Genomic DNA, 11,200 nt, shown 5'->3' with positions numbered 1-11,200 from the left:
ACAAAGCTTATCCAGCATGATCAAGTGGGCTTCATCCCTGGGATGCAAGGCTGGTTCGACATACGCAAATCAATAAACGTAATCCAGCATAGAAACAGAACCAAAGACAAAAACCACATGATTATCTCAATAGATGCAGAAATGGCCTTTGACAAAATTCAACAGCCCCTCATGCTAAAAACTCTCAATAAATTCGGTATTGATGGAATGTATCTCAAAATAATAAGAGCTATTTATGACAAACCCACAGCCGATATCCTACTGAATGGGCAAAAACTGGAAGCATTCCCCTTGAAAACTGGCACAAGACAGGGATGCCCTCTCTCACCACTCCTATTCAACATAGTGTTGGAAGTTCTGGCTAGGGCTATCAGGCAAGAGAAAGAAATTAAGGGTATTCAATTAGGAAAGAAGAAGTCAAATTGTCTCTGTTTGCAGATGACATGATTGCATATTTAGAAAACCCCATTGTCTCAGCCCAAAATCTCCTTAAGCTGATAAGCAACTTCAGCAAAGTCTCAGGATACAAAAATCAATGTGCAAAAATCACAACCATTCTTATACACCAGTAACAGACAGAGAGCCAAATCACGAATGAACTTCCATTCACAATTGCTTCAAAGAGAATAAAATACCTAGCAATCCAACTTACAAGGGATGTAAAGGACCTCTTCAAGGAGTACTAAAACCACTGCTCAGTGAAATAAAAGAGGACACAAACAAATAGAAGAACATACCATGCTCATGGATAGGAAGAATCAGTATCGTGAAAATGGCCATACTGCCCAAGGTAATTTATAGATTCAATGCCATCCCCATCAAGCTACCAATGACTTTCTTCACAGAATTGGAAAAAACTGCTTTAAAGTTCATATAGAACCAAAAAAGAGCCCGCATTGCCAAGATAATCCTAAGTCAAAAGAACAAAGCTGGAGGCATCACGCTACCTGACTTCAAACTATCCTACAAGGCTACAGTAACCAAAACAGCATGGTACTGGTACCAAAACAGAGATATAGACCAATGGAACAGAACAGAGTCCTCAGAAATAATACCACACATCTACAGCCATCTGATCTTTGACAAACCTGAGAGAAACAAGAAATGGGGAAAGGATTCCCTATTTAATAAATGGTGCTGGGAAAATTGGCTAGCCATAAGTAGAAAGCTGAAACTGGATCCTTTCCTTACTCCTTATATGAAAATTAATTCAAGATGGATTAGAGACTTAAATGTTAGACCTAATACCATAAAAACCCTAGAAGAAAACCTAGGTAATACCATTCAGGACATAGGCATGGGCAAGGACTTCATGTCTAAAACACCAAAAGCAACGGCAACAAAAGCCAAAATTGACAAATGGGATCTAATTAAACTAAAGAGCTTCTGCACAGCAAGAGAAACTACCATCAGAGTGAACAGGCAACCGACAGAATGGGAGAAAATTTTTGCAATCTACTCATCTGACAAAGGGCTAATATCCAGAACCTACAAAGAACTCAAACAAATTTACAAGAAAAAAACAAACAACCCCATCAAAAAGTGGGCAAAGGATATGAACAGACAGTTCTCAAAAGAAGACATTCATACAGCCAACAGACACATGAAAAAATGCTCATCATCACTGGCCATCAGAGGAATGCAAATCAAAACCACAATGAGATACCATCTCACACCAGTTAGAATGGCAATCATTAAAAAGTCAGGAAACAACAGGTGCTGGAGAGGATGTGGAGAAATAGGAACACTTTTATACTGTTGGTGGGATTGTAAACTAGTTCAACCATTATAGAAAACAGTATGGCGATTCCTCAAGGATCTAGAACTAGAAGTACCATATGACCCAGCCATCCCATTACTGGGTATATACCGAAAGGATTATAAATCATGCTGCTATAAAGACACACGCACACGTATGTTTATTGCGGCACGATTCACAATAGCAAAGACTTGGAATCAACCCAAATGTCCATCAGTGACAGACTGGATTAAGAAAACGTGGCACATATACACCATGGAATACTATGCAGCCATAAAAAAGGATGAGTTTGTGTCCTTTGTAGGGACATGGATGCAGCTGGAAACCATCATTCTCAGCAAACTATCGCAAGAACAGAAAACCAAACACCGCATGTTCTCACTCATAGGTGGGAACTTAACAATGAGATCACTTGGACTCGGGAAGGGGAACATGACACTCTGGGGCCTATCATGGGGAGGGGGGAGGGGGGAGGGATTGCATTGGGAGTTATACGTGATGTAAATGATGAGTTGATGGGTGCTGACGAGTTGATGGGTGCAGCACGCCAACATGGCACACGTATACATATGTAACAAACCTGCACGTTATGCACATGTACCCTAGAACTTAAAGTGTAATAATAAAATAAAATAATAAAAAACAAATATTTTAACAACCTTAAAAAAATACAATGGAATAACAAAAAATGTGATGGGGAGAGAAAGAGGGAAATATATACTAGTTTACTGTTTGCCTGTTCTGGGATAAAATAAAATGTATGATTCTTGATTGAAGGGGGTCTCTTTACTTCTTTCCTACGTCTGAGTAATTCTCATTTTTATCTTGATTGCCTGTATTTCCTCATCTGGGGAATCCAGCAAGAACTGGAGGACTTCCTTAATGCAGCACAAATTAACATATTTTCTACTCAAGGGAAACAGAGCAATGAACTTTCCTTACAGAAGCATTGATCATATATTTCTTTATTTATCACACAAGATCCAGTGGGATTAGACTTTTGTCTCATCTGAAACAGTGTGGCCTTCATGAACCACTAAGCAATGGGTAGAAAAATGACATGCTTCCATTTTTATTTTCTTTGTTCAAAGTTAGCATCTCGGGAGATGATTTGTAAGCAGCAAGTTAAGAGCACGTGAAGAATATGGGCAGGTCTATAGTGGCTCTGAATATGCAAAGGGGTCCTCATCAGAAATCTCATCTGAGATTTTCTTTCCATTTTTTTTTGCATTGTCACCTAAAGGTTTCTGGGATGTTATAGAACTGTTTGTTCTAATCTGATTGCGTGCTGTTTGGTTAGCAGAATAGACGGAGTTAGTTCTTGACGGGTAAGAATAGACTGGTGAATACAATGTCTCATCAACTGAATAAATGGTGGGAGGAAAATTTGTGTCTGAATGTGTCTCTGTTGTCTGTGATGCTTCTTTTATAATTTCATATGACTTTTGTGATGAGAACTCTTCATTCCTTTTATAACAAGCAGTGCTGAAGGGTATGGCACAAAACACAAGATCTGAGGGCAGCAGCTTGAACTCATTGGCTGGCCGGGTGATCACAAACCTGTAAGACAAGTCAAAGATAAATGCTGAGCCTCTGCAGCTGGCCAGTGTGGTGACAGGCAGTGACCCAAATAAAGAGGTCATTTTGCTGGGCGCAAAGAGGAAACGTTTTTGTTTTGGTTTGCTTCATGGGTTTCTGATTAATAGTAAATATCTATTTAGTACTTACTCCTGTAGCACAGTGCAAGAGGAGAGGTTCTGGAGTAGGAATGAGGGGGCTGGCTTTCATCCCTGCCTCTGAACCCAACCACTTCTGACTCTGGGCATGGTGTCCTCCCTCTCTGGGCCTTGCTGCACTCATCTTTTGTTCGAGTGGGAAGAGGGGGAAGACTGTGGTTTGGACTGACAGATGTCTAATGGCCTTAAAAACAGGTCTATTTGCTTTTAAAAGATACTATACTCATTAATTCAGCTGGCACAATATTGACCTCGTAGCCAAGCTTTGTCAACAGAAAGATGACATATATTTCAGGTATTTTCATCCTGACTTAGACCTACTCTAACCTAATGCTTATGCCACCAACTTTCACACAGAATGTAGCCTGGCCAATGGAGAAAAGCATTAGAAAAAAACAGTTTCATTTGAAACCTGACTGGCAAGCAAATAGCGAATGTCAATGAACCCTAAAGAATACCCAGAAGCCTTAACACAGCATCAGGTACACAGCAAATGCCCAAAAATGTGAGTTGAAGTAATGAGTGCAACAGTGCTTATGTGGGAACATTGAGGCAGGGTAGCCTTGTATGACTTTCATCCCGCATTGCCTCACTAGTGCCTCAAATGATCACCTCTTTCCTAGCATAGATCTCAAGGTACCACTGAACTTCCTTCACTGAACGACCTACCTACTTTTATCTTTCCCACTGAGTCCTCTGTAACCTCAATTCTATTCTTAAAAAAAATGTGCTGAACAAGATCACATATTCTGTTTAAAACAAAAATATCAATTTTCCCCCTGAGGTCAAGTATTAATATAAGCTGTATATTTTCCCAGTTATCATGTTGCAAGGGCTATACGGAGGTGTTTCGGGGAGGAGTGGAGTTCAGGCAGAGAGGGAGAGAGAGAGCTATTTCCAGAACATCAGTCCTCCCCCATTGTCTTGGTGGTGGGTGCTATAAAGCCATGGCACCTTCCTTCCCCATCCATCAGAGTCATCTGTAGACCTCCACGCTTATTTTGTCATTTGGCACTTGACATGCTCTTCCTTTCAAATTTTAGTGCAGCTATCTTTTTACATGCCTGCAGTGTCTATGTGGTTTACAACTCCAGCATTCAGACACATTGCTATGACTTCCAGTACCCAATGATCTTTACCTCCAAACCACTTTCCTGGCCATGTCCTAGCTGTTTTAATTCCTAACATCGTTCCACTTCTAAAATGTTACATTTCAATAAATCACTGCTGACTACAACTTCTCATCATACTTTCTCTCTCACTCCCTTAACTCTGAGTACATCCACTATTCAATGCATTGAGATTTCCAATCTTTCTTCTTTTACTGTATGGTCTAGGATTTCTTCACAAATCCACAATAAGCTTCCTCTTCCACTCCTCTCAGCAGTTAATCTAAACATTGACTCCTTTCTCAACTCCTGACAATATTTCTTCCATCTTTCTCTCAGCAATGACTGTGCACTGAGAAATCCTAGTGCAAAATAAAAATTCCCATAAACACAGCCCTCACCTAGAGCTAGATCTGCCTTGGCATCTCTTCTTTTCCTCCTTTTCTTCTGTGGGCCAAAAAAATCATTGCTGTTATTTTCTATTCAAGACCGCTCCACTTTGAGTAATTTGGCTTCCTTCTCCTTTCTCCTGGAACAGGTTCCATCGATCTATTTCCACTCTATTCCTTTCAGTTTCTACTTCCCTACTGAATCCTGTCCATTCCCACTGTGAAGATCTTAGTCTGGGCATACACGATTGTGTGGTCTCTAGACTGTAACCTCTCCTTTCCCTTTCCCCTCCACATACATTTCTATCTTACTCAGGGCTGTCAGAGTAGTCTTTCTTTAAATTGAAAGTCGAACATATCACCCCTATGATTTATATGTAAAAAGCATCATGGCTAGCAAAGTAGATCTCAATCAATATTTACCCAATGAATCCAGCAGAAAACAAGTACATCTTTCAAATGTGGATAGTGGCGTTCAGCTTTAGAAAGTTGTACAGACATGGATGAGGAGTAAGTTACAAAACTGAAATGAGCTGATTTAAAATCTAGCTCCACATTTCAATTTTCACTAGGGGACAGAGACTCCATTCTTCTTACATGGTCAATATTAATTGGACCCTAATTATTCAGGTACCTCTTGTTTATACCCATTCCTTCTTATTCTTACATAGTTCTTTATTTCCCATGCACCCTTCCTTGCAACTATGGACCCTGAGCTCTGGAATTCTCTTTCACATTGAATAAAGTAGTTTTGGTTCTTATGCTTGAATGGGTGGATGGTGCTTTCTAATCTAGCACACTTCCCTTTTGTTTTCTGGGTTGAGTTCCTCTTCATCAATTATTCGGTATAAGCCAACACACAGGATTCCAAACAGATCTAATGAGCCACAGAACAGTTGTCCAAAGGTGTTTCTTGGCTGGAGAGAGAAGAGACAAAAATATGTCTGCTGGGCACTTTGATCAAGCAATTATAAGCACTCACTGGAGTGTCGTTTGCTTTACCTCGTAGTAGAAGCTTGGAAAGTCATTTCCTAATATCTTTGTGGCAGCACTGCCAGGTGGATAGGTAATTAAGAGAATGATTAGTTCTGAAACTCTAATCCCAGCGATTGTTTTTATCATTCTGGCTCTTTCAAGAGCTTCTGGTGTGACATACTGTTGTGCTTGTCCTTATTACCATTGCCATTCTGGTAACCACTATGAATTAACAATGAGCCACAGATTGGAAAATGGAGCTTTTGAGATATATAATGAGTTGGGATGTTAAATGACCTCTTGAGAGTCATCTTATCCTACTGTAAAACAGATCCCAGTCCCAAATACTCATCTGGACCTTATTCTCAGGCTATACCCAACAAAATCATTATGAATAGACAACAATTTCAAGCCCCTGCAGCAGTAAATGGGCTCAGCAAGGTCAAAAGGGATCAATCCATCCAGTTCTGTAATTCCTCAGGATAAAGAACAAAGGGAGGACATGGCATAAATGGAGAGAGGAGGGAGAGGAGTAGGGACAAGTCTACCATCCTCTTTGATGCCAACAGGAAGTTGCTAGCAATAGTTTCCTGGGCTTATATACACTTACAAGTCCACGTGTAGGTGAGCAACCCAGGACTACGGAAATGTAAAGGACCAGACTACATCGAAGGAACTTCTGGAATGTAGTTCACACCTGAAATGCTAATGCACAGAACATGGGTCTTGCCCCTTTTGGCAGCACACATCGACATGCACCAGGTATAGTGTTCTACCCAGGGGTTTTGCTAATGTCCTCTGAATCAACAAAAGATGTTTCCTTGGAAAAGCCTGCCCCTAGCAGTTAACACTGGACAACTGAATGCAATGCCAATTAAAACCAAACCAGAAGGCACCACGTAGATTTCTCATTTCTTTGCTAGACCCTACTATGATTCCCAAATGCCTGGATGCCCTGTTGGAATTTTCCAGAATTATTATCTTCTCCCTTGCTGTAATCTACTGTTTACCAGCTCCCTTGGCTAAGAAAATGCAAGTATTTTCCACTGGATAGCGCAGCCAGATTCTTAGACCCATGTACAAAAGTCTTCTGCCTGATTTCAGCTGACCTTATCAGATTTCTTTAGCATTTTAAGTATGGGCAGAGTAGGCAGGCCCGGGGTCAAACTGCTGTAGCTGGGTCCCTGCTCTGACACTGATTGACAATGTGGTCTCTGGCAAGTCCTTGCTTCTCTGAGCTCCAGTTTCTTGATCTGTTAAACAGAATTAATAATAATGCCTACCATATAAATCCATGGATAGATTAAGTGGAAAAAATACTAAAAAAGACAAGCACAGAGAAAATACTCAATAAACATTAGCTGTTATAATTATTATGAATACCCTTGTCAAGGTACAAAGTTGCCAGGCCTCTCTGATGCTCCCTGTAGATTCGGGTTATTTATCTAGAAGATGGGGATAATAACAACTGCATTATCTACTTCTCATAATTATTATAAAAAATAAATATAACATATGAACACACTGTGATTTGTAAAATACTCTATGAATAACATAAACTTGTATTCGTTTTTTGTTATTTTTATTGTTATTATTTCTGTGCTGTGGGACATCTATGAACCCAAATAGCCTGGACCATTTTCAGAAGCTCAGAGAGGAAAGGAAGTGAAAAACTGAATTCTGAGAAGAGTAGACTCACGTTAACGTCTGATAAAATGGTTTGGTGTAAGGACAGAAGCCCCATTTTACACCGGTTTCTTCCAGACAAGAGCGTCGTGCAGCTATCTGCCACACCATAGACTTTATCCTTATCTAAATGTTGTTCCAGCTGAGAACTTACTCCTCCTGTCACCAGCATCTGAAGCAATTCCAGGACATGATAATTGTAGAAGGCCTGGAAAACAAGGACAAGCCACATACAAAGTCAGAAGAGCCAATATGTAAACTGTGGAGGGGTATAGGCTTGGAGATTTAGCGGGCATTGCTGTTTAACATGGACCTGATGGTGTAGAACAGTGTTTCTCATTATCATTATCTAATGCAGCTGAAGGATGGCAGTTTAACCTAACTGTGCTAGGTTAGACCAAGAGCAGAGAAAACAATACTGACCCAGTTCCTGTTCCTTGGAGATTACACAGCAGATGAAGAAGAAATTGGATAATGATACTGACACCAGGGATTCCCCTCTTCCCAAAATGACCAGAGGAGGTATATATGTCAGGCCACAGATACCCCAATCATCATCAATGTATATTTAAAAATACATATATTTACTGAGACATTCTGTAGATTTTCCAGTGGGGAACTAATGATATTATTGTCATCTACACTTGAACCTTCTGGATGTGAATTTACTTTTAATCCTTTTGTTTGTGACCTACTTAAGGACACATATCGACATAGGTCTTATTAGTATTTGGATTTCCCATAGCTCTCATTATACTTTAGAAATTATAGGTGTTTAATAATTAAATGGATAGGGTTTCAGAATCTTTGGCATCCAAATTAAACCAGAGGAAGACATGGCAAACTTCTTATTTTGAAATGAGCTTGAGTCTGAATAATCCCAGCCATTTTAATAAAGTCTCTTTCTCCAGGATTGCTACCACATTCAGTATGGATCAGGCATTAGCATACATGGAGAAGTCATTGGAATATATTACCCACTAGGCTTTATTTTTCATCCTTCATTTTATCTAAATTAGACTTTTGCTTTATTAAAAATGAGAATTTCCATTTATATATATTATCTAAATGCAATCATTTTGTTTTTATAATAAACATCAGGAATAACTTCAATTGTTATTCATTTACCATTTATTTTCTCTACTTTCAAAATCAGGGATCCATCTTCTGAAACCTGGATTATCATAGGAACCTCTTTACTTCTTGTTCTGCCTTGATTTTCTTCTCATCTGCATCCCACTGTTTACAATGCTTCCACAGCAATTCCCAGAAACACAAATCAGATTATGACCTCCACTTCCTCAACCTTTTAGTATCCTCACATAAAACCAGGCCACCAAGCCCTCTGTCTCCACCGTGGCCTTCAAAACCTTCGGGATCTGATGTAGTCCTTCTTCCCAGGCTTGTTTCCTCCATGCCATGTTCCCTCTGGGGCACGCTAGTCTATCTACAGGTACTTAACCCGTTCTTTTACCGCTTCATGCCTTTGCTTTTGAACTCTGGTTCATCAGCTTCATGACTCTTTTCTGGGTCTTCAAAGCAGAATGAAATTTCTCTTTCTTTGGGATTCCCTGGGCATTGGGTTTTACTTAATTTCATTCTTCTATATTTCACAGTTTTTTACAGTTAGTTAGAAACACTTGAGTTTGAATCTTGGACTGCCGTATTCCAGCTGGGTGCCTTTGGGCAATTCATGTGTTTTGTTTGTTTGTTTTTGTTTTTTGTTTGTTTGAGACAAGGTCTCACTCTGTTTGTTGTCTAGGCTAGAGCGCAGTGGCGCGATCTTGGCTCACTGCAACCTCTGCCACCTGGGTTCGAGCAATTCTCCTGCCTCAGCCTCCCAAGTAGCTGGGATTACAGGCATGCGCCACTCTACCTGGCTAATTTTTTTTTTTTTGTATTTTTAGTAGAAACATGATTTTGCCATGTTGGCCATGCTGGTCTCAAACTCCTGACCTCGAGTGATCCACCTGCCTTGGCCTCCCAAAGTGCTGGGATTGCAAGCATGAGCTACTGTGTCTGGCTGATTGTTTTTTCAACAACAGTTTTATAATCTCTAAAGCTGACATGGCAATACTTACCTTCTAGCATTGCTTGCAGGATTAAGTAAAATATAATGCACACATTGCTAAATTCTGTTTTCTTTATCATTGCTTCTTGTGTATCTGGATCATCTGAAGTGATATTAATGAGTGTAGATTTCTGGGATCCCAGATCTCCTGGATCAGAATATATGGACAGGAGTGGGAATCAGAATTTAAAGAGCACCCTGAGTGGTTCTGACACTGGTTGTCCTCAGATCAGACTGAGCAATAATTCCTGAAGATGATGTGCTCCTTCAGAAGATAGGCTATGTCTATATAACACTCATATCCTCAGTAGTGCACTGAACAAGGCATGTGTTTGAAAGCTGTAAGAATATTGACTTCAATGGATAGGTAATTTTAACAAATAAATATTGCTGGTAAAATGTAGACGTGATTGGGACAAGTTGACTTAAGGAATAATATAATCTATATGAATTAGAAGATAATAAAAATAACTTCTACAGTATTTTTTAGGTTAAAAGATGACTTCGCCCTAGTCCCCAGACTAAAGGAATTCCCTGAGTGATGTCTTCTTCCTTATGTTTCTTCTTTGCTACATCCCACTACCAGCTGGGAGGGTGCTTATGGAATAAAGTCCCCGACATCCGGGGGGTCGGGGGGGGTAGTGGAGGACATAAATTCAGGTTGAACCACAATCCGTTTAAGAACATGTGGCCATAGTGTAGAGTGATCAAACATAATGTGTTAGAATAATTCTCCACTGATTAAAGAAAAGGTGTAAATTCTAGGGTTATCTTGGTGTCAATAACTCTAGGGAAACATGTGCTTTACATATTTAACTGAGAGAGGCTTAGCTTTTGAATATATCATTTCTTCAGTTCTGACACCAAAAGGATTATAATTCTATACTGAGAAAAATAATGGGATTTACATGTCACCCATATTCTGTGAGCTCATCTCCTATTCTTATTATTTGGGGTTTCTGGCACAGACCTTTCTCAATATCTCTTTCTTTCTATCTTCCCTTCCCTTCTCCTCCCTCCCTCCCTCCCTTCCTTCCTCCCTGCCTCCCTCCCTCCCTTCCTTCCTTCTTTCCTCTCTCCCTTCCTCCTTCCCTCCCTCTAGTTCTCACTCCCCGTCTTGTTCTCTCTCCATCCCTCTTGTCTTTCACAAGAAAATCCGCAAGTTCAAGGGCACTTGAAATATCTCAGACTTTCAAATTTGGCCAATGTTTCTAATATCGTCTTGTTTACTGGAACCTGGACTTTCAATGTTAGAAAATGTTGATGCCCATAATGTTGTAACTTTTAGCTACTATGAATGCTATGGTCCCTGTCATAACCTGGAATATTACCAAATGGTGTAGATGCTAACATCCTAGCCAAATGCTGCTTTTCATTCTGAGAATTCTCAAAGACCTTAAGATTGAACATTCTTGGGGAAATAACTTCTAATCTAAGAGTGAGATTATAGGGTAGGAAAATTGCAACTAACAAGC

At 39.9% G+C, this 11,200-nt stretch overlaps 1 protein-coding gene across 1 annotated transcript in view; it reads right to left on the bottom strand.

Annotated features, from left to right (window-relative positions):
• Positions 1-2,828: 2,828 nt before the first annotated feature.
• Positions 2,829-11,200, bottom strand: part of KCNU1 (potassium calcium-activated channel subfamily U member 1) — a 162,599-nt gene continuing 154,227 nt past the window's right edge. Inside the window, exons 25-27 of the mRNA XM_077942816.1 lie at positions 7,668-7,862; positions 5,792-5,910; positions 2,829-3,319 (exon numbers count right to left, since the gene is read on the bottom strand). Of these exons, the coding sequence (XP_077798942.1) occupies positions 2,914-3,319; positions 5,792-5,910; positions 7,668-7,862 (720 nt within the window). The 3' untranslated portion in view covers positions 2,829-2,913. The remainder of the gene's footprint in view (positions 3,320-5,791; positions 5,911-7,667; positions 7,863-11,200) is intronic.

This window comes from Macaca mulatta, chromosome 8, assembly GCF_049350105.2.
Source record: "Macaca mulatta isolate MMU2019108-1 chromosome 8, T2T-MMU8v2.0, whole genome shotgun sequence".
NCBI lineage: Eukaryota > Metazoa > Chordata > Mammalia > Primates > Cercopithecidae > Macaca > Macaca mulatta.
The sequence above is the reverse complement of the archived record's forward strand: the minus strand, read 5'-3'. Positions and strand labels throughout refer to the sequence as shown.